The sequence below is a fragment of the Drosophila takahashii genome, chromosome 2R, assembly GCF_030179915.1.
Source record: "Drosophila takahashii strain IR98-3 E-12201 chromosome 2R, DtakHiC1v2, whole genome shotgun sequence".
In the NCBI taxonomy this organism is placed as follows: Eukaryota; Metazoa; Arthropoda; class Insecta; order Diptera; family Drosophilidae; genus Drosophila; species Drosophila takahashii.
The window spans coordinates 43,856,255-43,882,452 of record NC_091679.1 but is presented as its reverse complement, the minus strand read 5'-3'; the positions used below and the strand labels follow the sequence as shown (position 1 = coordinate 43,882,452).

Genomic DNA, 26,198 nt, shown 5'->3' with positions numbered 1-26,198 from the left:
AGAGGCAAAACAATCCTAATGTACATTGACAGTGTGGTCGAAGAAGCAGCTTTGACTCTGAATCCACATCCACAGATTCGCCCAGCGGGCTTAGCGAGTCATGTTTACTTAATGGATACGCCAGGCAACTATTAAGCGCTCCCCGGGCTCTTCTTCGCCTGTTATTTACCATCCGAGGAGGGCCAAGCGGATATTAGATTTAATATGGCCATGTCAGTTAGCCAGCCAGCCAGCCACATTATCTGTATGTGCATTAAAGCCCGTTTCCAGAGATTAAGAGCACCCTGCTCTAGACTCTCGAGCCATTATGCGCACTTATTATCACTCGCAGAATTATCCTGGCCCGAATTAGCCCCAGAAATTGAGATTTTCATATACCTTAGGGTATAGGGTGTAGAACCTGCATTGGGTTATCTCGAATGGGGAATCTTCACAGGCATTACCCCTTCCCGCGGTACAACAAAGGAATTCCGCGGAAAAACTCGCCGTGGCCAGATTCCTTTGCTTTCCTTTTAATTTAAATGCGTATCTTTTCGGCGGCAGGTGAGAGAAAGCAGAAGTGAAAGCACAGCCTGAGGACAGGAAAAAAACAGAAAAAGAATTAAGCCGAGCTGAAGAGCGAGTGAGAGTAACAGACATCGCCAGCGGGCGGTCCGAGGAGCCAACTTCATTTACGTCTGAAACGCAGTTGAAATAAACGACTTCACGACACTGGCGGATTTCCTAAAAAGTAAGTTAAGTTAAGCCTATGCCACCACCTGTCAGTCTCATCCAGCGCCCACCGCCCACTGGAATCCACCCACTTCCTTGCCAATCCTGCATCCGCTTTCGGCATTCCTTCACCTGCCGACGCAGCTCATTAAAGTTGGCTAGAGGGGAAAGATGGGAAAGTTAGCGAAGAAAGTACACGGGGAATAAAATGGCAATAAAATAACACTTTCCACTATGACAATTGTCTAATGCGATAAAACGATTGAACTTGTCTTAAAATTATAAATTCTTAAAATGGAACAAAATATTATCAATTGAAAATTTATTATCAAAAAAAAATAAGAATAGGATTAAGAATAAAAATAGAATTAATAATAAATTTATCAGAATAATAAAAAAAAAATGTTGAATTTAATCACAATATTCACAGTTTTTAATAAAAGAAAGTCAAACCCATTTTTACCAGTTTAAGCATTTTAGTATAGAAAACTAAACAGCAGCCAAATTAATCAAAATACTTCTATAAATATCTTTATTCATAGTTTACCCATTTATATATCTTAAAAAATATTTATTCGAAATTCGGATTATTATTGTTTTAATTGGCATTAATTGTTAGCCTGCAAAAAATGAAGATAACACAATAATTTATAGACTCATTGAGCAATTAAATCCAGAAGATATCTCCTGTTGAACTCAACCTAATTTAATGATAGGATTTATGTACTGGTTTCAAGCTTGAAATAATGCCAATCTCCGTGTGCCAGTGAAAGTATAAAGTTGATATGTCACAGACTAAAGTTGTTTTGATACCGAAACTCCCCATATTCTTTTCTCTAAGTACGAATGCCCGTGGCCAAAGGGCCAAAATAAGAAAGGAAGTCAAAGACGACTTGTGCTTTTGGCCAGTTGGCATTGTTTCAACTGCGGATGTGCTACTGCTCCTGCTTTTGCTCCTGCCACTCGCATTCCGCTCATCTGAGCCAAGTTCCCGCATTCCAAGCCGTTTTCTTCCGCTTTTCCTGCTTCTCCCGGAGAAACTGGATATTTACAATTGTCGAGGGCGGCTAATTAAATTTCACAGCGTGGGCATAAATAAGCTCCAGTTCCAACAATTCTTTCTGGCCTACTCCATTTGTTTGTGTTGCATCTGCGGGCGGATGGAGGTTGGAAATCCCGAGTCCCGATTCCGGATGCAACTGGCAGGCACTGCATGTGGCATGTGGCAAGAGGAAAGTGGGAAGTGAAAGGGGGGAATGGCAACAGCTGGCGGCGTAGAAATATTAAAAGTTTTTACCTACGGCTTCCTGCTTCCTGCAGCTGCCACATGCCACATCCACATCCTCACTGGGTTGTTGGTGGGGCAACCAAACCGAAAAATGTCACACAAATATGGACCAAAGCGATTTATGTGCAGCACCAGCTCAGTTATGACAATGCCAGCCATGCAAATTCACGCTTGGGCCCAATGTGCATTAGACAATAATTTTGTACTGGGGGTTTGGAACCCGCATTCACAAACTACCCACGTATATATAATGTGAGGATCCAAGGACCAACTCGATTTGACAGCGCATAAACAAAAATGTTGCAGAAATTGCTGTAATGCGGAGGAGCATTAAATAAAAACCGAAAATAAAATTATGTTTATTTTTCCCCATCTTCCCCCCTCTCTTCCCTTCTCACAATGTATGTGGCTTCTGGAGGAGGTCTTCAAAAACTTGCCAACGACACAAGAAACTTTCCCTTGAAGCACTCTCCAAATTATGCTTTTCCTTCTTGTTTTCCTTATGGGGAAAACTTGCTTACACCGAATTCAAGAGACGTTAACAACGTTTTCCCAGAGCAGAGGGCTTGGAAAAGCGGGGGAAAGCGGGTTGCTCGTATTTATATACAAGCTATACAAGCTGCGATAAGCGAAAGGAGAGCAGATTCGGATTCAGATGGGACAAAGATATTTGACTATGAGGGAACAAACAATGTCGGGCGATTCAATTACATAGTTTCTGAATATGGGGACTTTAGCATCGTTATTGTCCCTGCATATTGTGACATTGAAGGCCATTAAAGCATATAAAGTTGGAATTTTACTAAGGGGCTGGGGCTGCTATGCTTATTAGTTAGAGTGCATGGCGTAATTTTATTTGACCCAAAAAGCTTTTATATTAGTATTCAAACTTACAACATGGAATTATTTGTTATGTAACTTTTTTCAAAATATTCTCCTTAGTTTGAGTTCTAAAAAATAAATACCCAAATAAGAATTGCACACAATTAGTACAATTTTCCAAATAATAGGCATTACCGTTCAGCGTTTATAATTATCCATTTGTCACGGCCTTTGGGGTTCGATGATTGAACACCAGGACTTGGAGTTTCCACCGAAAAGTACACATACACGAGGGAAAACACTTGACACACACACAGCCAACCAAACGCCACCGCTTCGTGCTTATCGCAAAACGCATCTCAGCTGGAGCTGAGAAAAGCGTAGGAAAAGCGTCGAAAATCTAGAAAAAAGGGGGAAAAGCAGATAAGGGGGAAAATTCGTGTGCGACAGTTTGCCATTGTATTTTGCCAAATTGTTAATGCTCAGCATTCTCGACTCGCCTTCTCCTTCTTTTGGCTGCCGCCTCGTCTTATTGTTCTTGGCATTATCATTGTATCGTCGTCATCGCTGTTATTCAGCCATTCTCATTCTCCTATTCTCCTGCTTTCCCACATTTTTATTTTATTTCTGTTCTGTTTTTCCTCTCTTCTTTTTTTATACTTATTTTCCGTCTGCGGGGAGAAAATTTAATGCTCCTGGTGGCGTCTGGCGGTCGCGGCGCCAAAGTTTCTTTATGACCTCTGCTCTGCTCAGAACCATCTATGTATTCCACATACCATATATAGGTTAGCCAACCTACGAACACACATTTGTGTGGGTGAATTGATTGATAAGGTTGCTGTGAACAAAACAACAAAAAAAGCAGCAGGAGAGGAAAGCAGAAAATAGAAGACAGAAGAGTGGAAATAGCTCTGCTGGTGTCGCCACAGCTTATGACGTTTTCCAGATTACGCATACGCAGCGTTGGCATCTGAAGATTACGCATACGCAGCGTTGACAAGGCGAGGGGCGAGATTCAAATGCACCCGAGTCCACCCACAAAACCGAAGGAGATTCTGGAAACTTGAAGCTGCCGGCGGCGGAAAACCGGGTAACTGGGAAAACTTTGGCCATAAAACGAACGGGCAGAACCGCAAAGCGTTTGCTTAGTTATCCCCGCCAGCATCTCGCAAACTTTTCGCTTTAATTCCACTTTGCCATTGCCTTTCCCTTTGCCTTTGCCTTCGCCTCATTTTTAAGCAAATATTGTGGCAGACTTACACACAGCCATCCGCATCCATATGGCATATATGTTTTGGGATTGCCGCCGGCTTATTTGCTCCTCCGCATGTGACTCAATCCAACCAGACTCGTTTTTGCATGGCCTGATGGGCTGGCCAACAACATTGTTGCAGCGAGGACGTCAACAACAACAAGGCTGCCCTGCCAATAAAAAAACATTCAACTAATTTGAAGCGCGTTGAAAGTTTTACGAAGCTCGGGGCCCCAAGTTATATGCAACTAATTACGTGCGTTACATTGTGCGAATAATGGTTGTACGAGTGAGTGTATGTGTACATGTACCATATCTGGTAATTGCCTTTGCTTTTTTATTGCCCTGGGTTGCCCAGCCTAATGACCATAGGCGTGCTCCGGATTTGACCACCTTCCCAACATGGCCGTCAAAAGATGCAGAAACTTGGGGCCAAGTTCTTCAAACTAATCTTTTTTATGGGTATGAGGATTGTGCGAAACAAATTTGACATTAAAAGTACGCATAAAAGTGAAGATAAAACTAAGCAGGTTAGCAATATTGCTGGAACTAGAGGGTAATAAAAAAGATAGGATATTACGAAGAGCCTAGAAGTTTAGCTTATTATTTAAATGGGGAAAAGTATAGTAGATAGAAAAAGTAAACAAAACACAATAAAATATATTTTTAAATATTCTTGAATCTTAAAGAAACAATCAAAACACCAAACGTTTATTGTGATTCACTTTTTCCAATGCTTTAAGATCCCTGGAGATATCGAAAAGGGGAGAAATGTAGAAAGAAAACAGAAATGCTGAGTATTACAATTGAAACAGAGGTTTTCTCTTTGGTTCCTGCATTTCAATGACCCAAAGACAAACAGCATATTTTTTCCGTTTACCAGCTTTGTCTTCTCGGTGTCCATCAATATCAATGTCGATTGGATCCTTGGCAGGGATCCTTGGAGCACAGATTGGTGTTAATTATCTGCCTTTTTCTTTACTGCATACTTTTTGGCAGTCAATTTATGGGGGGTGGGAAAGATTTTCCTGGCCCACACACCGAAATTTGCTGCTCTGCGACAGCGAGTTTATGACACGAGTGTAATATAATTCATATTGTACCGAAAAATTTTAATGCCGCCTGAAAAATAACTCCCAATAAATAATCCTTAATGTCCTATGTGTGTGTGTGTGTGAGGGCGTGAGTGGGTGGGTGAATGTGAGTGTGTGGCGTATGCCATCACCCACCCACCATGTTGTTTTATGCGGTGTAACCGCACCACATACAACCTGGGTGGTTGGACGAGGCCATCATGTCCTGACAGTATTATGACGTGGCTTGTCGCCTGCTCCTAACTGGGAATCTCTGCCCCTGACATCGGCTTTAAAGCTGGGAAAGTGGGGAAAATGGGAAGCAGGGAAATGTGAAAGCCCGGGGAAAACAAAGCGAATGGAAAATGAAACATGGCCGCGACAAATTTGTCAACACAAGGGTGTCCAGATGAAATAAATTGCCACGCTTTTTGTTTCGTTTTTTCTCCACCATCTACCATTCTTTTTATTAATATTTATAAGGATGCATGTGTCTGGGGAAGTAATATTAATTAAGCGGAGCCACGGGACTCCAGTTTGCACCAGAACAATTCCCGCGGCATCATTCGAAAGCCGGCAATGCTGGCCATCATGTCCTTGGAAGTGCGGTCCGTGGGCTTCAGTCTATACCTTAGGAGCAACTGGAAGATCAGCGACTTGACCTCCATGAGGGCCATCCGGTTGCCGATGCAGCTGCGCTGGCCCACGCCAAAGGGCAGGTAGGTGAACTGCCGGATCTCGTGCTTGTGCTCCTCGTCGAAGCGCTCTGGTCGGAATTCCTCGGGCTGCGGGAAGTTGTCCGGATCGTGATGCAGTGCCACCACGGGAATGTGCACCAGGTCGTCCTTGCGCAATTGCAGCACCAGCTGTCCCTCCTCGTCCTTCAGTTCGAAGTCAGCCGCACACATCCTGTCCAGAACCCAGGCCGGTGGCCACTTCCTCAGCGACTCGGAGACCACGCAATCCAGATACTTCATGCCCATCAGGGTGTCGTAGTCCAGAGGCCTATCGCCCAGCTCCTCCTTCACGGCCAGGATCTCCTCGTAGAGCTTGTCCTGCACCGCGGGATTCATCAGCAGTTCGTAGCTGGTGAAGCTCAGGCAGGTGGACACCGTTTCGAAGCCCGCCGAGAAGAACAGAAGGCACTGGGCCAGCAGGTCCTCGTCGTTGAACTCGGCTCCTTGCTCCTCCTGCGATTCCTTGGCTCCCTCTTGATCCTTCCTGAACTGCCGCTGGGCCTCCATCAGCAGGTGGATCATGTCGGGGCGCACGATGCTCTGCTCCTTGCGATACTTCATGGCATCGAAGACCAGTTTCTTGAAGTAGTCCACGTTGTTCATGTCCATCACGGGAACTCGCAGGGCCTGAAAGTTAGTGAAGAATAATAATAATTGTATTATAATACAATGGCCTAATGCGTGCTAGGTGTCAAACGAAAACATCCTAACGCTTTCTAGGAAATCCATAAAAATTAGAGAATAGAGTTTTGAATCACTTTAAGTTGAAATGCAACTTAATTTTTGTTCATTCTTTAGTCCTTTTCGTTCTCAAACTGAGAACATTTTGAGGGATTGTGGTTTTTGAGAACAAAATCGATTTGATTTAAGAACCCTGTGGTAAAATAATAACATTTCGTTCTTATTTAAAGAACATTCTAAGCTCAACTAGATTTTAAGAACCAATTTAACTTAATTGAAGCACATTTAGAACATTTTTAACTTAAAAAAGGCATTTATATTTTTAAGAACATTTTCAACTCAGATGAGAACGTCAGAATTCTCTCTGTGTACTTATTGATGTAAAAGATCATTATTTGTAGCGTTAAAAAAAAATAGTGCCTAGAAATAATGATTATTTTCAGAAAAATATCATACAACTACTAAGCAAATCCAAAATTAATAATTATTTGATAAAATAATAGTTAGTATAACATATCTTACCTTCATCAACTTGGGCATCAGAATGTAGAACATAACTTTGAGTCCGCCCCAGAAACTGAACTCCGAGATGCGCTGCCCGATGGAGAAGAACTCGTTGTTGGGATCCTTGAAGGAATTCACCTGGATGCCAAAGGCGGCCGTGGCAATCACGTCGTTGGTGTAACGCGTGAAGAAGTCCTTCAGCTCCAGTTCCGAACTGCCCTCATCCAGTTGGCGCTGCAAAAAGTCCACTGCCTCCACGTTGCAGTAGTGGATCAGCTCGAACATCTGGCGGATCTTGAGACTCGTGAAGGTGGGCGTCAAGGTGCTGCGCATCTGCTTCCAGCGACGATCCCGCAGACTGAGCAAACTCTTGGACATCACACTGGTATCGTTGGGTCCGTCGGTGATACCCTTGCGATGGTTGGCGAAGGTATCGAAGCTCTTGATGCCCACCTGACGGATGAGTTCCGGATCGGCGAGATAGTACAGAGGATCGCGCAGGTTGTAGACTCCATAGACCTTGTTCTGCTTCAGCCGCGAATGCATTTCAACGCTATAGAACATTATAGCATTATATAACCGATGGAGTTTTGTGTGCTCTCTCAACTTACCTGTGCCTTATGTACGACTCCTTGCCCATCATCACCGACCAGGGAATATTACCCAACAGGGGAATGGGCTTCTCGTGGGCCACGCCCCTTTTCAAGAAGTAGCCAAAGCTATGGACAGACCACTTGTACAGCAGCAAGCCGATGAAGGCCACGAATATCAGGAACTCCACGAAAACCATGACGGAATCTCTTGGATTTAGTTTGGGAGTAGGGGGTTCCGAGGGTTCTACAATCAGGGGGGGAGCTTCCAAAAATTCAGAGAGCGTCTTCGCCAGTCAACAGCCGAAACGCAACTGAAATAAACAAAAAGCGCTCTCTTTGCTTATATATACCATATTTATCTACAGAGAGATACATATAAAGCGGGAGAACAAGAACCGGCAAAATTCGTAGATGTGTGCATGGGTCTACCTGATAAAGGGAGAAAAAGCGAAAGCATTAAGAGAGCTCGTTTGCTTATCAATTAGCATTTCAAGTCACATGCATATAAAAAAAGAGTTCTATCTATAAGAACTATAAACATTGTATTATTGCAAAGGCTATGGCTAAAAAACATTTAAGAACCACATCAGCTTTGCAACTTTGCACTTTATTATGAAATGAGAGCGTAAACCAATGACGTCACTAACGATCTATTTATAGATCGTAATCGAAAAAACCATTAGATAGTATGCAGATTTGACCACTCTATTAGCAAACATTTTTGTGCACTCACAAACTGGATTAAACCCAAAGAGATAATGAAAAGCTGATAGTAGACGATGATATCGGGGAAAATTACTTTTTGGTTTTTTGAATCTGGCACATATGAAGAAAATTCCATTTACATCTGCGACTAGATTCAGTTCTCAACCGACATGAACTTGGCATTCGGCATGTCATGCCTAATCTCATTGGCATAAACTAATTTCAACATTAATCCCCTTAAGTGACTCAACTATTTATTATAAAGGACTTAGCGACGACAGCGTGGGGAGGTTGTAGAGTTTGGGGATGCTCAGGGAGCTACGTGCCTGGGATCTTCCACCAGTGGCGACCTCAAGCCCAAACTCAAACTGAAACCGAAAAGGAACTTCTGTCACTTACTGCATCTTACACTGGAAATTCGTTCGTACCAGAAATATAAATTATTTAATGTTTACATTAAAAATATATTATTTGCCTTCAACGGATTTTGATAAAATATGTTATACAAATCTTCCTTCATTTTAAAGATATTTTCCAAATGTCGTTTAAAAGTTCAGATATTTCTTATTTTTAATTATCAGAAATGTTTATGAAAAGATCCGTCATTTCTTAAAGTGCCTACGAAACTGGCTGAGGTGAACACACTGGTATAATTTTGTGCGTTTGAGTGGTGTAAGCATAATGAAATTGCTTGGAGTTTGCAGGTTGGAAAAGTTTAGTCTGCCGACTAACAGCCAACGTCTAGCTCGCTCTAATGCGAGAGGTCCTGTGCGAAGAGGTCCTTGGGCAACCAACTCACGTCCCGGCCAAATGACAAAATTTGCTTGCATTTAGTGAGCGGCTAACGGGAAATTATTGCACTGCTTGCCGAAGGACCAAGAGAGAACAAAAAGGACGATGGAGACAAGAAGCCAACAAATCGGATGGCAGGCAAAAATCCCGTTTGATTCAGCGGTCAGCAAGGAATATCAAATGAGTGCAAAATCAATCTCTCGCTCGTCCTTTTAAGGCTCCACTGCTCACTGCTGACTGCTCACCCGCATTGTTGTTGCGAATTAAATCTTTCTTCCTTTCTAACTGCCATTTTGTGGCAGTGGCGTAGAAAAGGGGATATTTCTAGCAATAACTTATTTTTTTAAAGACATTATTTATTATTTAGTAGATTAAAATAAGTTTTCGAGACAGTTGGACAGTTTTAAAACAAATATATGAAGAGAGGTTTTGGGTCTTTACTTACATTCAATTTTTTATGAAACTTATTTTAAGAGTAATTTATGTAACCCCCTAAGTATACATTTCTCCTACGCCCCTGGCCTGCTCCATCTTTTTCTTGTTTTTGCTGGATATCAAATGTGTTTACATTGGCAAAAATGGAGAGGGGAGGAAACGGCGAAAGTAGTGGGATGTGGAGTGGAAACAACCAAAATGGCCAAGTACTTGAAGTCGTTTTTTGTGCACTTCATTGGGAAAGCCATGGGTTCGGGTGTGGGTTGGGCATTGGGCTTTGGGCCATTTGAATGGTTTGTCCTCGCACTCGACCTCGTCCTTGGCTTTGTTGCTGTTGACTTGGCTGTTCTCGAGTCTGTTTTCGCTGCCCCTTCTTTCCCATTCCTTCCCCTTGGCCATCGGAACTCAAGTGCTGCTCCTCTTTGATGTCCGGCCAAATAGCCAAAGTCAATGTTTTGACATTCCGACTCTAATTAGGCCAAAATGTTGTGTTTTCTCTAATCAAATGGATAATAACGGTAGCCAGTTCTCGCGGCCGTGCACACAAGCGCAAACATTTGCCCAGCCACTAAGTGTGTGTGTCTGTGTGAGTGTAATTTTGAGGGCCCAGAGCGGTGTGCATGTGGTGGTGTGGGTATAAGGAGAAGCATGGGAAGGGGGAGAAGTGGCTCTCCACTTGGCATTTTTCCTGCATTCCTCATAACTTTGCCACCCACTTTCACTCAAGTGGGCAGCCGACCGCAAAGAAAGCATAAAGAGATAAGAAAACTGGATAAAAATGAGCTAATAAGATACATTTGTAGAGCTCTTTGCCAAGAAAGCAATACAGAACTATTCTGAAAAACATCTTTAAAATCCACAATCACACATCAACCAATAAAGAAATAATAGAAATGTTAAATAAATCATTTTATTTTCCTTTTCAATTAAATAAAGAACTACCAAATTTTAGTCTGACAAATGAAATGGTAGTCATCTGAGCACGGAAAATCGTGCATTTTGTAATTGTAAAGTCCCACGCAGTGCTCATTTTTACGTATGCCGTCTGGTTGGGAATCGTCCCATTTGAAAAATGTTTGTTTCTTTCCGGAATCTAAAAACACGTACTCTCCGTTTTTGGCCAGATCGTTGATGCCTAACCAGTATAACGCATTTGTTTTAAGCTTCCCTTCGAGAGCAACAAGTTCTTGTTCACTTGTAACGGTCGCGAGTTGACCGCCTATGTCACGACAGGCATTTTTTGCATCGTTATAACTTGCAGTTTTTCTGTCTTCAATGTAAAAGCTCAATAAATGTACTTGTGCTAAAATCTTCTGAAGGTATTCTTGTTGGCTTTCAATATTGGCTTGTAGCATTTGTAATTTTTTTTCCACATTTGACTGTTCTAACTGGCAATTCTGCAATTTGTTTTCCAGTTGGCTTCCTATCTTAGTCTGCTGAACTTCTATTTCGTACACTTTGTCCAGTGTTTCGTTTAGTTTAACACCGTGTGTATTCCATTGTTCCAGAATCTTGTCATTGTAATCAAAGAGCGGAGCTAAAATCTTCTGAAGGTATTCTTGTTGGCTTTCAATATTGGCTTGTAGCATTTGTAATTTTTTTTCCACATTTGACTGTTCTAACTGGCAATTCTGCAATTCGTTTTCCAGTTGGCTTCCTATCTTAGTCTGCTGAACTTCTATTTCGTACACTTTGTCCAGTGTTTCGTTTAGTTTAACACCGTGTGTATTCCATTGTTCCAGAATCTTGTCATTGTATTCAAAGAACGGAGCCAATGCTGAGACGCAGTAGGATCCGCACTGACTTGGGGCATCTTCTAGCACACACACGGACTGCGAACAATTCAGAAATCCATACTGATTGAGGGCGATAGCGACGAACAAGAAATATTTTGCGAACTTCATCATAATGAAAGTCTACAACCACTGAACACGAACGATGTTGATAAACTGAACTTATATTTATACGCAGAATCTCGATCGAATTTATTTAAAGATGGGTTTTTCATATTCTGGTGACGTTAAATTAGAAGAAGACGGACAGGCGGAAGAATTTAAAAATTGAATTCGCTAGACATTAATGGTTCTTGGAAACTATTTAGTCGCGTGTCGTATATGAATGCCTTAGCAATTAATTTAAATTTATATGTGAAAAAAAGCTTTTTATTGATCGCAGTGGACTTTTGTTGATTGTGAAAGGTCGCCAGATGACCGCCGAATTTGCGTCAGTTTTTTTTAGCATCACTGATATTCAGAGTTTTTGAGTGCTCGATGTAGTTCCTTAAAAAATGTTTAATTATTGTTTTATAAGCTATGAATTTATTATCCCAGGAGAGATTGAGAGAGATATTGAGAGGCTCATATAAGTATGCAACTTGGATTGAGGTGTCTTCGAGGAGTCTCTCAAGGAGTCCTTCAAGAGAAAGCCGCCCAGGCCGCATCCTTCGTTCCCGGTCAAATCCACTTTGAATAACTGCTTATTGGAATGCCAAAAATGTTCCTGCCCGATAATCGCGCCATAAAAGGCTTAGCCAACTGCATAGTGGAAAAGGACACACACAACAAACACACAGCACACATTCCATATAAAATGTTAATTTATTGCCATTGTGGGCCAATTCCACAAACGATGTTATTATGCAATCGCTGGCAAAACACGCCCGGAAAAATGCCCAAAACATACAAAGAAAATCGGCTAAATTTCAGTTTAAATGTATTTCCATGAGCTGTGTGTGGTGCTACCAAAATTTATGACAAACGGAAAACGTTTTGGCTAGATTTTTCGGCCGAAAATCAACAAAATGCAATAAATATTTGGACAACAAAATATATAAGCAATGGCCATGTTTCGGCCTTCTGGCACCCCACAACGTATTGATTCCATTCGATTTTCGTCAGAGCCGCGGGCAAAGTGGCCCAAAGACAATGCCTTGGTATCCTGGTGGCCAACACCTGCTCGCACGTGACCGGGGCCAAGAATTTCTGTATGTGTGCCGAAGGAAATCGAAAAACATTTTTTATGCACACATCAAATTTATGGCCAAACAAGGAACGATCTGGCCCCGAATTCATGGACATGGCCAGATAGCCCAACTCCCCTTTTGAGTTTCGCGACCTCCTGCCATGTCCCTGTCCCCGGAATTTCTCCGTCAAATATTTGCTCACAGAGCACAGAGTCCTCCGCCGGCAACGCGACTCCTGTCAATCGCAAATTCCTCATCTGATCCCGGGGTGCGGGTCAGTCATGTCCCTGCATAGATGAGATGAGTCCTGCTTTGTTCGGGGTATTCCGAACTCTCCGCTCGTCGATAGAACCCCGGATTCCACGACTTCAAAGCCATTTTACTAGTACTCTTTTTTTTTAGGCTGCAAGAGATGCCGTCTAAGAAAAGGTGTTGCAGCCACTAAAAAACGATATTATTATTACTAAAAATATTATTCTAAGATTTCATATTATTTAATATAAATATTCTTAAAAAATTATATGAAATACTATTTTTAATGCATGCTTAAAATTTGAAATATCTTTGACAACTTATACATTAAATTTTCTATCATAAGGAATAAAAGTTAAAAATTATTTAGTCACAAAATTTCAAAACTTCATATCTGTAACTTTAATTTTTTTATATTTTATTATTTATTTTAAACACTATTAAATAAATAACTAACTTAATTTGATCTGTTTAAAAATGATCTAGCATTTAAAAGTTTATCTCCATTTAATTTTAATATTTCATTTTTTATAAGAACCCATTGCCTGTCACAGTGAATCCTGCATGGCTCATCTCTGGCCAAAAGAGGAAATGGGTAAAATGTAGCACTGCCTAATATATGATAAGGATGTCCATACAATATGGGCCCTGACCCCCTTTCCTTCGCCACCCCTGTGCGCACTCATTCAAATTTATGCTTATGCCTAAACGCTGATTATGACAAATATGCCACGCTCCACTGGACATGCCCCCACCCCTGTTACCACCCCCTATTACCTCCCACCACCCCCTTGTTTCTATGCAGGCTTATTATTTCTGTAGGCCTCTGTTTGTTTGCCGGCGCTTTGTTTGCCTTCGGTCAGTTGACGAAAATCCCAAAATAAATAAAAGTTTTATTATTAGCTCGATGGTGCTGGGGGAATCCCAGCAAATAGCAGAGAATAAAATGGAATCAAGGAGGGATTTCTGGCCCCATTCAGTGGCCCACTAATGACACGCATAGGTATACCCACATATATAATATATATATTTTATATATCAGGGATCAGGGAGGTGTGTCAACAATTATAATGTGCAAATTGTTTGATGTGTGTGTGTGTCACCTGCCACATTTGCTTTATTGCCGCTCATTAGAGATGCTCGACGTTGCACCTTTCCACCCTTTCAACTTTTATCGCTCCCCGATGTTTTACATGTTGCTCTGTTGACTTCCAGCACGTATTAGTTTTTCCCAACCCTACCCATCCTCATCAAATCCCAGCGATTTGACAGCAAATGACAAAAGATTTCTGCTCGCCAGCTGCTGCTGCTTCTGCTGCTGCGACTACGACACTTTGATGAATGGGGTCACCAAGTTGCGGCTCCCCGGGATTTACGGCCCTGCCATATAGGGATACAAATGTTAAACGCCCCCACCGATTCAAGTTCATCTGCAAAAAATGCCTGCAATTTGGTGCTCTATTTTTAGTGACATATTAATATTACTTAAATGTTTTTCAATCAATTTTACAAGGACCTTTTTATACACATATGATAAAAAACCGATTTTGGTTGGAAAATTTTTTTTTTAAACCATACAATTAAAAAAATCGTAAATTAATTAAATATGTTTCAAATTTTTTTATTTTAAAAGTCTACTTAAATATATGTCTCAAGTTTTTAAATTAGTGACAATTTTATTGTTTGATTTGAGCTTTCTTCTTTCCCCCCAGTGCATGCATAGAAGTTGTTCTGAATAAATAATGATTAAATCCTGAGTAATGACACCAAAGTGTAGGTAAAGTGCTGCTCCATTGGGATCACATAATACACAATTAGCCTTCAGCTAGAAGTGAAGAACATAATGCCGTAGCGGTATAAATAATTTCAATTAATATTCAAATATATATAAGGAGATCATATGATTTCCATAGGAGCACATTTTAATTACGAATAAGAGCTCTTAAATAAATGCATTACTATAGTAATTGGATAGCAATTAAATCGCAAGTGGCAAAATGTGGGCAAAATAAATCTATATCATTAATTCGAGTAGAATTACGTGGTTGTTTCTGCAATTGTTTGAGTGCAAATCGCAGGGAAATCATATTTCCACATCAGTTATTGCTCGCACTCAGTCCGAAGGATTTAAGGACCTCGCACTTTCCACTTCCAATTGTCCTGGGAACGGCGATTATATTGCGTATGCGATGCGTAATTGTCGGAATCTCCGAGCGTAAGCCAACAATAGAAGGGTCTTCGGGAATACGGCGCAACTAAGCCCAGAGACAGGCCAACAAAAAAAGGATTATTTTGATTATTCTGCGTGTTTGCTGGCAGGGAAAGGATGAGTAGAAAGAGAAAGCGAGAGTGAAAGTGAGTGGGCTGGAAGGCCTGTTTATTTCAATGAACTTGCCTTTCAAACGAAATTTTATCATGCTTGGCCAGGCCGAGTTAACCATTTCGCATTTCCCCTGGAAAAGAGAAAAAAATAACGCAACAATAAACCGAGTGCGTGAACTGAACAAATCTGAATGGAAATTTGCTTATGCCTGTGCCTCTCATGTTTTTCCCCCTCAGATATCCAATCCCTGTGGCTAACGAGCTGGCTCAGCGGGAGGACCAAGCGGAGCATCGGATTGGGAATCGGAGGAACCGGCGGAACCGGTGGCCACGAGAGGCGCTCAGTCAACGTTTACACGCTCCAGCAGCCGCACAAGTTTCCGCTTCAATTGGACGCTGGTAATTGCAGCTTTGATTGCCACCAGGAGCTGGACAGGATCCGTCAGCAGCCACACACACCTTCCTCGGCGCCGGCCGAGGAAATCTACGAAACCAAATTTATTGAGAGTTCAATGGGTAAGCCAGAAACATCAGCCCTCCCACAAAACAATCACAATCAGCAGGCAGCAATAAGAATTTAAATTAAATTTTCGCCTTTTTTTCCCCACCCTTCGTTGGCTTTTCCCTGGGATTTTCCCTTTCCATTTCACAAATGCGAAAAGTTGAAACAGAGACGCCGTCTGCTGTTTGATTTCAATGTTACATTTGCATAATTTTGTTAAGCAACATTTTTCGACTCGAACCCAGAAAGCCAGTAACCCAAAATTTGTACACTGGGGGAAGGATTTCAATGGGTCAGACCATCGGGTTTCTTATCATACTCAAAAGTTCCTTAACTTTTTTCAAGCTGAATAAATTTAACAAACTGGAATAAAAAAAAACAGTAAAATATTTAAATATTTAATAAACAAAAATAGAAAATGTCATATCATATCACATCACAGTTTTACAAACTACCTATTTTAGACTGTAAAGTAATACAAATATTTTCTCTGCTATTAAATATCTATATTTTCTAAAACTCTTTCTGTTTTTAATACGATTTCAAGACAAATAAATAGTGATACTTAGAATGAAATATGTTAAATTGATTTGATTGGCTGCACAATTGATAACAAATAAAATCAAAATCCTCTTCTCGTTCTCCGAGCAGCCCAAACGATGGACGACATGGTCTTCCAGTGCAGCAATCAGAATTCGATTTATGTGCTTAATGCCAGCTACGGTGCATATGGGGTGAGTCCTTGGGGAGTCCACTACTCCGCAGCTCGGCAACTATCAGAGATTCTACTTATTTCTCCGTTTTTTCGGCACCCTCTTCCTGTCTGCTCCCCGAAATTCCAAATTTATCTACCATCTTGGCAGGACTATGGCACATATGCGGCAACAAAGCGTGAAATAAATGGCAGCCGGAGCAGAGCGGCAAATCCAATTGAGGCAACTTGCTCGAGTGGCGTCCTGCAGCATAAATTCAAAACTTTTGGCAGTGCCGCAGCAGCAGCAGCAGCAACAACAGCAACTACAATGGCCATGGATGCGGCTGCAGCGGGAAGCGCATCAAACTACGTAAATCCTGTCGCTACATCAATGTCAACCGCAATGTGTTCACCGGCAACGGCGGCCCTGCAAAAATTGTTCAATTGCAGCGTCGGCGTCGCCTGCCAAAATGTCACCCACGCCCACAGCAACCACAGCAGCAGCAGCAACATCAGCAGCAGCAACACCAACAGCAGCAACACCAACAGCAGCAACAACAATGCCGCCGCGAGCAACCATAACAATAGGTGCCTGTCAGCGGCAGGCGGAGTAACCCAAAACGGCCGGAATCGTAGCCGGAGTGGCGAATCGCTCGATGGCACAGCGGGAGTGGCTACCTCAACAGGAGGAGGAGGAGCAGGAGGAGGAGGTCCAGGAGGAGGAGCAGGAGCAGGAGGCAACCTCCCACTGATGCCAAAGAAGAAATGCACCAATGTCAAATCAGCGCTTATTGCCAAGAAGACAAAGTTTCTCAAATATCTCGAAGAAGAAAAATGGCGCAGCACCGCAGCGGTGCCGGAAGATGCTGCTGGTGCCATCAGGTATGTAACACCCAAAAAGCACTCGAAAAAATATATAGATACCACATAAAATATATAGATGAACAATTTTATTTTTCTTACTTTATTTAAAGATATTATATGTTTCTTTTATAAAAAATATACATTAAATTGGCAAGGCTAGCAATAAGAAAATTATTTTTGTTATATTGAAACTGGTATATGTGTCTTATGAGTGATGTGTATAAAAACATAATCATCATTATGAAGTTTTTAGATAAAATAGTCATTTATTTGGAAAACTCCTGAAAAATGCAGTTGTATTTTTAATTATAAGATACATTTTCCAAATAATTTTTTTTTTCGAGTGCACTCACTCCAGTATGTGGGTTTGTGTCAGCGGACCAATCTTCCCGGCGCCGCAAAAACTTATAAATTCCCATAAATGTTATAAGGCATCTTGCAACGCGCTGCAAACTGTGGCAAGTTTTTATGATGGCAATCTGAGGGGACAAGTGGTGGTGGTTGGGTGGTTTGCGGTCTTAGTTGCCATGCCGGAGTGGTTTCTCATTAAGTTGACTGCGAGAGCCGGGCAAATTCCAACGTCCCCGGCATTCGATTATTTCTTAATTAATTATTGAAGTGCAGCAATTGGCGTCTAAATCATTGAGGGTATTTTTCCTTGTATCGATTGGTCAATTCATTTCCTTTATCTACCGTTAGTGGCTTCTCCTTCGTCTTTATGGCCAAATGCGCTTTTCTTGTTTTTGCTGCGGCTTTTAAGCGCATTCAATTATCTGTCAGCGGACACTTTGTTGCAGCGGCGAAACTTTCCGCGTTGTTCATAAAGTCATAAGTTTTGATCATCATCGCTTAGCAAAGTTGTTCACCCCATTTTCCGCCCGCTTTTCCGCCCAGCAGTCATTTGCGAAATTGAAAAATTAACGCGCTCAGCTCGGCATAAACATAAAGTGAGGCGAAAGCATTGGGGGCTTAAAGAGGGCTTAAAAGTTGATTAAAGCCCGGCCATAAATGTACATATTGAAGTGCAATAATCATATTCCGGGGAACTTAATGCCCAAGTTGCACTTTCAAGTTACATACGCAAAGTTTTCGAGACCCACTCCCTATCTATAAAGTACAGCACACCCCTTTGTATCCCCACTCTATATCCTCTTTGCAATAATGATGTCAAAAGTTCGCTCACTGAAAATTTTCGCTGGCAAAGGCGGCTGGGAAAATTTCATTAATTGCAACAGGAAAAAAAGGGCGGGTTTTCCCTTTGATTTATTAGTGCCCTGTGCGCATTTAATTAGTAAACGTCAGCCTGGGGAAAATGCAAAGTGAAGGGGAGAGGGGTTTTCCCCTGCTTTCTTAGGCATTTCCACGGCGGAAATTCTCCGGCGCACATTCATCAACTTTCTGGATGGCGACACCAGCGAAACTGACAAGAATGACTCCCTCGACTTGTGTCGCAAAATAACTGCGGAAATTTGTTGTGCAAAGTTACTCACTTTTGCATTTTTCCCGCTTTCCACGGCCTTGTGTGCAGTCTGCTTTTCCGCTGATGCGATTTAAATGCTCCCCATCCGAAGCTCGCATTTAATGCAAAAAGTCCTTAATAAAGGTGGCTTAATTTATTGTGGCCACTAGCTGGAAATGCTGCTGCGACAATGTCTGATTGTCGCCGCAAATTAAATTGGTCGCTTTGTTTTCATTTTCAATTTTTTTGCCGGTACCTGGTGCAAAGCGAAAAGTTGCAAGGCTGCAGACACGATGATTTATCGTTTTTATCGATCGATTTGCCTATGTTATCGCTCGTTATCAAGCGCTTTTGTGTTTCTACCTATTTGTGGTTCTATGTTTTTTTAAAATTTTTAACTTAAGTTGGGAAACTCACTCGAGTTATAGGTCAAAGTTTAAATTTATATTAAAAAAAAAATATCTAAATTGTTAAAGTCATCAGAAATTAAATAGGTTTACTTAAGTCCCTCTTGTACATGTAATTTTTGTCCGTTCGATATTAAAGTTCATGTGTGGGTGGGAATTGAAAATGCAAAGGCTTTGTATGATGTGAACAATTTTAGTTTAGGCTTTATTTTGAATTTTTTTTTCCCCTTATTTTGTAGTACAATAGAGGTATAATTTCCGTGTACTATACGCATCACTTGGCTCAGCATCCTCTTCCCACTTTATATATCAATTTGCATGGGGCAACCGTACCACCCACCACCTCCCCTCGTCCTTGCTAATCGCTGCGAGTCCTTCCGCGCCACTTGCAGCCATTTGATACGCGTTTAGTTTAGTCAACCAAAAGCTAAATAAACTTTCATTTAACATGCTCGACAGCAATGAGGCGGGGCAGCCACCGCCACCCAACTTCGGGGGCAACAACAATGGAGGCAACTTGAAAAATCAGAGCAACAGTCGGGAGGCTGGAAATGGTGGAACTGGTGGAGCTGGCGGCACTGGAGGGCAGCTGAATAAATTGACCAACTGGAGCATGCATAATGAGGACAACAACACGGCAACAACAACAGCAACAGCACTGACCAGCCAACAGCTACAACTACAACAGCAGGCGAAATCGAGTTACGAGCTTTACCAGGAGGCAGCCGACATTTTGGGCCTGAGTTGCAGCCTCTGTGATAATTGCCGATGCCTCGACTGCCAGGTGAGTGACAATGGGAATAATGCCGAGTGGAGGCTATCAAAGGGTCCGGGATGCCAAATGGATGGTTACCGAATTTTAAGTAAGTGGATTTTAGGTGCCAGTTTTACATAGCAACTAGGCTTTGATTTATTCGTTTTAAAATTTAAAAAAATATATATTTTAAACATTTTGATATAACAAGGAATTTAAGAAAAAAATGGTTATTAAAAATAAAGGTTACTTTCCTTTTTTCACTTTCGGTGAGTTTATTAATTAGTGGCAAATTTTAATCCACATTTGTGCACTTCGATTAAACATATAAATGTATATTTTTTCTCTATGCTGTTGATTTCTGGATTTCGATTTTATATATATTTAACCCTTTATTAGCTTTTTTACCAAACAAATCAGTTAGTTAATGCAAAATGATAAAATCAGCTTAATTATTTATAAAATGTTCACATTAAATCATTTAAACTACACTTTCCGTTCCTTTTAATGTGTTAATATAATATTGTAGTATAATAGTTTAAGTTTTACTTACCCAAATCAATTTGGTGGAAGTAAAATCTTAAGGGAGATAATTGGAAAACAACGCAGTATATGTATGTACAAAGCGTCGAAAGCAAAACCGTAACATTTTCCTTTGAGGTTTTCTTAAATTCGGTTTGGCTCGGTCTGCATCCCAGGAATGATAGCTTCCTCTACCCTTACCCTTACCAATCAAGAGCTCAATCTTGAGCCCCCACCAACCTTATCTCATCCCACTTCACTGGCTCATCCACAGAGCGGTTACTTTGACTGCGATGACGACGATGAGAGCTACTCGGAGCAATCGCTGATGGACGATGAGTACGATGAGTTTGACTGCAGTGCGGAGGAGCTGCAGGCGGTGCTGACAGGAGGAGGAGGAGGAGTAGTCCCAGTCCCCCCCTGCTGCCAACTGGATGCGAGCTCCCACCTGCCGCCCAAAGGGGATTCCCCGGCGCTGACAAATGTGGAATCCCTGGGACATCGGCTGGCCATCGATTTTGATTTAATTAACGCCACTTGCAGCCAAGTGCTGGAAAATTGTGAAACATTCAACGATTTGAGTCTGCTGGATGCCGGAGGATCCGCAGGATCCGGAGTGGAGCAGCGTCCCTTCACGTAAATCCAGGTAGGTGTTAGTCGTCGGCATGCGAGCATTACGTGTGTTGTGAATTCCGGAGCGCTGCAGGACAACCGTATCCTTTGGCCAATGTCCGCTGGCAAGGGGATTTGATTTCACCTGTCGCCGGTCAAAGCGCTTTGTATATTCCGTCCTCTCTAACGAGGATTTCCAGTATCCCGGATACTGGCCAAAATCCACTGCGGACTCGAGTTCGCAGATTGCAATAGCAATTTCTCATTCGTTTCCTGGCAGCGAAACTGAAATTGGGGTTTATGCAAAAATGAGCAAATTGCATTTTATTCTAGGGAAACGGAACGAAGGTGAGTTGGGTGTGATTTGACTAACAGATACCCCTGATATTAGCTTTAGTTCATATCTTAATTAATATTGATCTAATTAATCCATTAAATAATGTCGCACTTTGTTATTCCTAATCTTAAATTAATAGAAGTTTATATCCCAAATTGTATGATCCTTACTCTTAAAGGTTCAGAGATCCTTCAGTTATTAAATCAGGAATATGGTTAAAGCAGGAAAACCCCTCAGAAACCAATTAGGTTAGATTCGAAAGTTATGTAGAATTTGACTGCTACTCTACATATGGTTTTATCTTACCTCTTAAATGCTAGAGATCCCTTGCTCTTATTGCTCACAAATCATGAATAGTTTTCGGGACCGTAAACGCTGTGGTATCTGTTACACCCCTTAACTCAATGAGTGTCGGGTACAAAAATGCCGCTGAGTTGGCAAAGCTTAGCCCAAAGCTTGGCCAGTGAAATTCTGGGGGATTGGGTGGGTGGATGGATGGGTTTCTAGGTTTCTGGGGTTTCGGGGTTTTCGGGACCGCAACAGTGGCAAAATGGCCTGGCACTTGGTCAGTTTATTGCATTTAGTCAAGTTTCGCTGTTTGCATGGACGATTGCTGGCAACAAATGAAATGCGGTGTTTGGAGGTTGGATGCTGGAAAAAGCAGGGGGGTTTTCGGGGCGAGGGGGTTTCAGAAGCTGTGGGCCAGCAAATTTGACTTTCGCACATACACACACACAGCAGGAAATTTTCCATATTTGTTGAGGGCTCAAAGCAATATGCAAAACATGCACTTCCGTTTGTTTTTACCCCTTCCTCCTTTTCCGTATTAAACTTTCCGTGCTTTCCATGCTCTCGGTTTTATTTTTCAGGATTTTTTGTTTGCTCACCCATTCAATTGAAATGCAGTCCAACAAAGAGCACAAAAGCCAAGCTGAAACTATGAAAAATTCATTGCCATCAGAATGGCAAGCGGCAAAAATGGCAAATCGAGAGCGGAACTTAAATCGAATTACATTTACCAAATGAAATTTAAAGAGCCAGTAGTCCTTGTGCCGAGTGAGTAATGACTGCTACAAGCGGTGGCAATAAATAGGATGCTCCTCGGCTGGGAATCCTCTAACCTCCTTACCCCGCCCCCTCCCCTTTGGCCATGCTCCGCTGCTTCCTGGCAGCCAAAGCGTCCAAAGCCTACCGTCTAAGCCCAGGAGGCTTAGTGTCTACAATGATGCACTGAGAAAAAGATGCTTACTATTTTAGAAAATCACCAAAAGAGGTACAAAATGTAAGGAGAGAATATCACACATCACATTTGAAAATGATTCCTTGTTGTTCCTCTTGCAAAATACTATTAAAACACTTATATTTGCAAGGAACGAAAAAATTCCCTTTAAATAATGGAAATAAAAAATATGAAATTCACCCAACAGAACAGCATAATTTTTCCCCGTGTAGAAACGCTGCGTGTAGCATGTTGCCAATGTGTGTGCTCGACTATGTGGGTGTTGGCCAAGTGCATTTGGTGTTGTTTAACCTCCTCCCACAAGGAGCGGCACCCGAGAGCTCCGCCAGCTGTTGGCCGTTTGCCAGGCGCCCAGTGGAATTCCGCTTGGCCAAAAGACAATGCACTAAAGAGGGTGCTAGCCGAAAAAACATGGCCCTCCATCACCCATCCCAAGCCAACACAGAAACCCAAGCCCCGCCCGAGTGAGCTACTTATGCAATTTCTGCCCACGGCGACTGTGCTTCATTGAAAAATCATTTTACCTTAGATTCCCCGACATGGCCAATTGGGCACCCACTCCACACACACACACACACTGAAAGGCAGTTAGACAGAAGCGCCAGCCATAAAACCGTGCTCAGCAAATGAAATTTTACGCAATGGCCACAGAAGCTAAAACATTTTGTGTGCTAGCTTTTATTTTCAATTTACCATTTGGACAGTGGTCGCTATTTCATCAGAAAATAGATCAATTAAACCTACACTTTGTTCAGTGGAACAATTAAAAGCCCAAGTTTTTGTTTTTTTTTCCCAAGTATGTGTTTTTTTATTTGGGACCATTTTTGACCAAGTTACAATTAAGAACACTTCAGAAAATTTCTTCTTTTTTGCAAAATATCATGATGTAACCCTCCTAAAAAATCCATAAATATATTTCGAATCTCCTCTGGGTCACCCATTTATAAAAAACTAAGAAATAAATACAAAATAAACTAATTCGTTTATTTATACAGAAATGTAGAGCAATCTTCGTATAAAATTTGAGCTGTCTGATACAGAATCCTGATAAAAATAGTTACTTTTTTCTGTGGTCTCCCTTAAGTAGTTTCCCAAATTAATGAAGCTCAGCCCCGCCAAATCAAACTTTTAAGTTCCCCGCGGTCTGCTATTGACAGTCTGGCCTGGCTAAAGTGCTCCTAACCACGGTGCAGTGCAAATCCAAAGCCAAATCCAAAACCGAATGCAATTGCCATTAGAGCCCGACCGCAGCACGCCCACAGGCCACGCCCCCGCTTAATGATGCTTGATTTAATTAATGCCGCATTACCTACGTGGCCGGGTTTTCCAGGGGTTTTAACTGGGGAGTGGAGAGTGGGGATTGGGGGATTGGGAATCGCAGCAACCGGATGGCAATTGGAAATTGTGAGCGGCTGGAGGAGATGGTGGAGCGGCGACAGGAAGAACCACATTGCCATTTGCTGATGATGATAATTTATTGCCCCGAAGGGCTTACAGAGCTCCCTACTTCCCCCCGGAACCCCGGGATCCTGCTCCGCTCCTTGGAGGAAACGATTTCCGCTTCGGCCTGCCTCGGGCGTGGGCAAATATTTGCCATGGCTTTCTATTTCCCCAGCCAGGCCAAACAAATTGTTTACAATATTTATTGTTTGTTCGATGTTCTGCGGCCGTTGACAATGATGAAATGGCAACTTGGGCCCAACCGACCAGTCGGGAAATCAGCGCATGTGACTTGACCAAAGGAAAGGAGCAGAAAGGACGAAGGACTCCGAAACAGGGATGTCTGGGTCACGACAACGGCGTCAATGCTCATTTCCGTCGACATATTTTCATTTCCTTTCGACTTTTTGCCCGCCCTCGTTTCCCCGGCTGTTTGTCCAAGGATTACCAGCAGCTGGAGCCCTCGTCCTCGTCCTTTTCGCGTAAAATGTAATTCATTAAACTTTATTGTCCAGCGTTTCGTTTTCGTTTTGCCACTGACCTCGCTTTTAAGTTCGACTCCAGTTTAATTTGTTTCTGCGGCAGGAAAACCTCATTTATGGCCCATGTACACAAAACTTTTTGGCAAATGTAAAAAAACAACAGAAAACCCAAAACGCACACAAAATCATAATTAAAAATTTCAATAAAATCTCCGTTTGGCTGGGCGAAAAACAAACAGAACCGCTTTCGCTGGCTGCTAATTATAAATTATAATTTTCCAGATCCTTTGTTGCCGAAAATTAATCTTAATGAAATTATTCAAACAAAAGTTTTGTGCAATCGCCGGGGCGGCATTTTCACATTTTCCCGCCCGCCGGCAATTAATTTCGCTCAGCATTCATGGACAAAGTGAAAGCACGTTTCGATAATGAAAGCCGCCAGCGGCCACGCCCCCTCACTCACTGCCCACTTCCCATCGCATCGCATCACGCCCCCCACTAATTGTGCTAACAACTTGATTCCAGCTGAGCAACTTTCCACACTCGACAGCTTACACCACATAAAAGTGCCGAAAGGACGAAAGTTTCCCCTTCTTTTTCGGGGCTGCCCCAAAATGTATGCTATCTAATTGTTAAAGCATCGAGCAAATGCCTCAGATTTGAAGTTTCAACGAATTGCTCTGCTGAGATGAGAATCTCTCCTGCTGCAGTTTCATAAATTTGAATTTTAAATTTAATACACACATGCCAGGGGAAACGGGCGGGTGAGAGGTTGAAAATGCCACAGATTCGACTCTCAGATACCTTCAATTTAATTTCAAACACAGGCCAAAGACTTTGGAGATTGGGGGAGGTACGCCCATGTCTCCGGGTTCCACAAATCATGATATACGTGCTGACAGCCTGACAGGTGGACTGATATCTTCGGCCTGTTGCTGACATCCAGCTGAACAGAAAAATAGTGATGGAGAGATTGCCATTCTTAATTATGCAAACCAAGAGATTAGCACTTGAATTAAAATGATATTTTAGAAAGATGAAAAGGTAAAAATTTATGAAGTAACTTATTTTACACTAAAGTTCTAAGATATTAATTTTGTTTAACATCCATAGGATAAATATGCCTTCATTATTAAACAAAACAAATAATAATAAGATATATAGTAATAGAACAGTCCTCAGAAAACCGGAAGACTCTTCTGCAGTCGAAACGGCTAGACATAAAAATCTAAAACAAATACTAAAAACTAAACCAAAATTCGGAAATAATATTCAATAAGACCACCTTAAACATTTTCAAGTTTTAGATGTTTTTTTTAAGATATCCCTGATACAAGACGTGCATACCCATCGTCGCTTTTGATTATGGCGCCCGCCACAAAGCAAAGTTTTCTCTCGATGCTAAAAGTTGGAAAGTTCTATCCTTATGCAAATTGATTTGTGTCGTGTGTTCCTGCTACAATTTCCACCCAGCCTCACCTTGTGCGTGGGCCTTGTATTCATATGTATTTATTTGATTAAGGTCTTGTATGGCTGGCATTTTGAGTTTACATTGTAAACTCGGAGGCAACACAAAACTATTAACAAGACATAGTGGGGGATAAATTAATTAAAATGTCAACGTGAACTTATCTTTCGAAACCAATTTCGGTGTGTACGAAACTTGACAAAAGGTGTAGCTTTCTTAGGAATGAAAAATGTGCCTTTAAGGAATATTTTAAGCTAGGAAAAGCCAAGGGGTCTATGAATTTTTTAT

The 26,198-nt window shown here is 41.8% G+C and overlaps 2 protein-coding genes across 8 annotated transcripts in view; one reads left to right on the top strand and one right to left on the bottom strand.

The window, feature by feature from the left end:
- LOC108066437 (homeotic protein ultrabithorax) overlaps window positions 1-26,198 on the top strand; it is a 29,072-nt gene that overhangs the window by 1,988 nt on the left and 886 nt on the right. For 6 of the 7 annotated variants that reach the window (XM_070212152.1, XM_044393238.2, XM_044393237.2 and 3 more), the window contains exons 2-7: window positions 544-730; window positions 15,367-15,645; window positions 16,283-16,365; window positions 16,495-17,207; window positions 19,515-19,839; window positions 20,606-20,977. In XM_070212152.1, coding sequence (XP_070068253.1) covers window positions 15,642-15,645; window positions 16,283-16,365; window positions 16,495-17,207; window positions 19,515-19,839; window positions 20,606-20,971 — 1,491 coding nt within the window. In that variant the 5' untranslated portion in view covers window positions 544-730; window positions 15,367-15,641 and the 3' untranslated portion in view covers window positions 20,972-20,977. The remainder of the gene's footprint in view (window positions 1-543; window positions 731-15,366; window positions 15,646-16,282; window positions 16,366-16,494; window positions 17,208-19,514; window positions 19,840-20,605; window positions 20,978-26,198) is intronic. The other variant, XM_070212153.1, reaches the window with a different exon arrangement.
- Cyp9c1 (Cytochrome P450 9c1) lies at window positions 5,607-7,965 on the bottom strand. Its single transcript, XM_017154957.3, has 3 exons — window positions 7,680-7,965; window positions 7,087-7,621; window positions 5,607-6,510 (listed from the first exon to the last, which is right to left on the bottom strand). Exons 1-3 carry the CDS (start codon window positions 7,856-7,858, stop codon window positions 5,659-5,661), a joined length of 1,566 nt encoding a protein of 521 aa, XP_017010446.2. The 5' UTR covers window positions 7,859-7,965; the 3' UTR covers window positions 5,607-5,658.

What these genes read in the sequence shown, in the direction of transcription:
- Cyp9c1 (XM_017154957.3), bottom strand. Translation starts at nt 7,858, where the DNA reads ATGGTTTTCGTGGAGTTCCTGATATTCGTGGCCTTCATCGGCTTGCTG. An exon ending in GAGTCGTACATAAGGCACAG is followed by an intron (nt 7,622 to 7,679) that starts GTAAGTTGAGAG and finishes AATGTTCTATAG; the next exon opens with CGTTGAAATGCATTCGCGGC. An exon ending in TGATGCCCAAGTTGATGAAG is followed by an intron (nt 6,511 to 7,086) that starts GTAAGATATGTT and finishes ACTAACTTTCAG; the next exon opens with GCCCTGCGAGTTCCCGTGAT.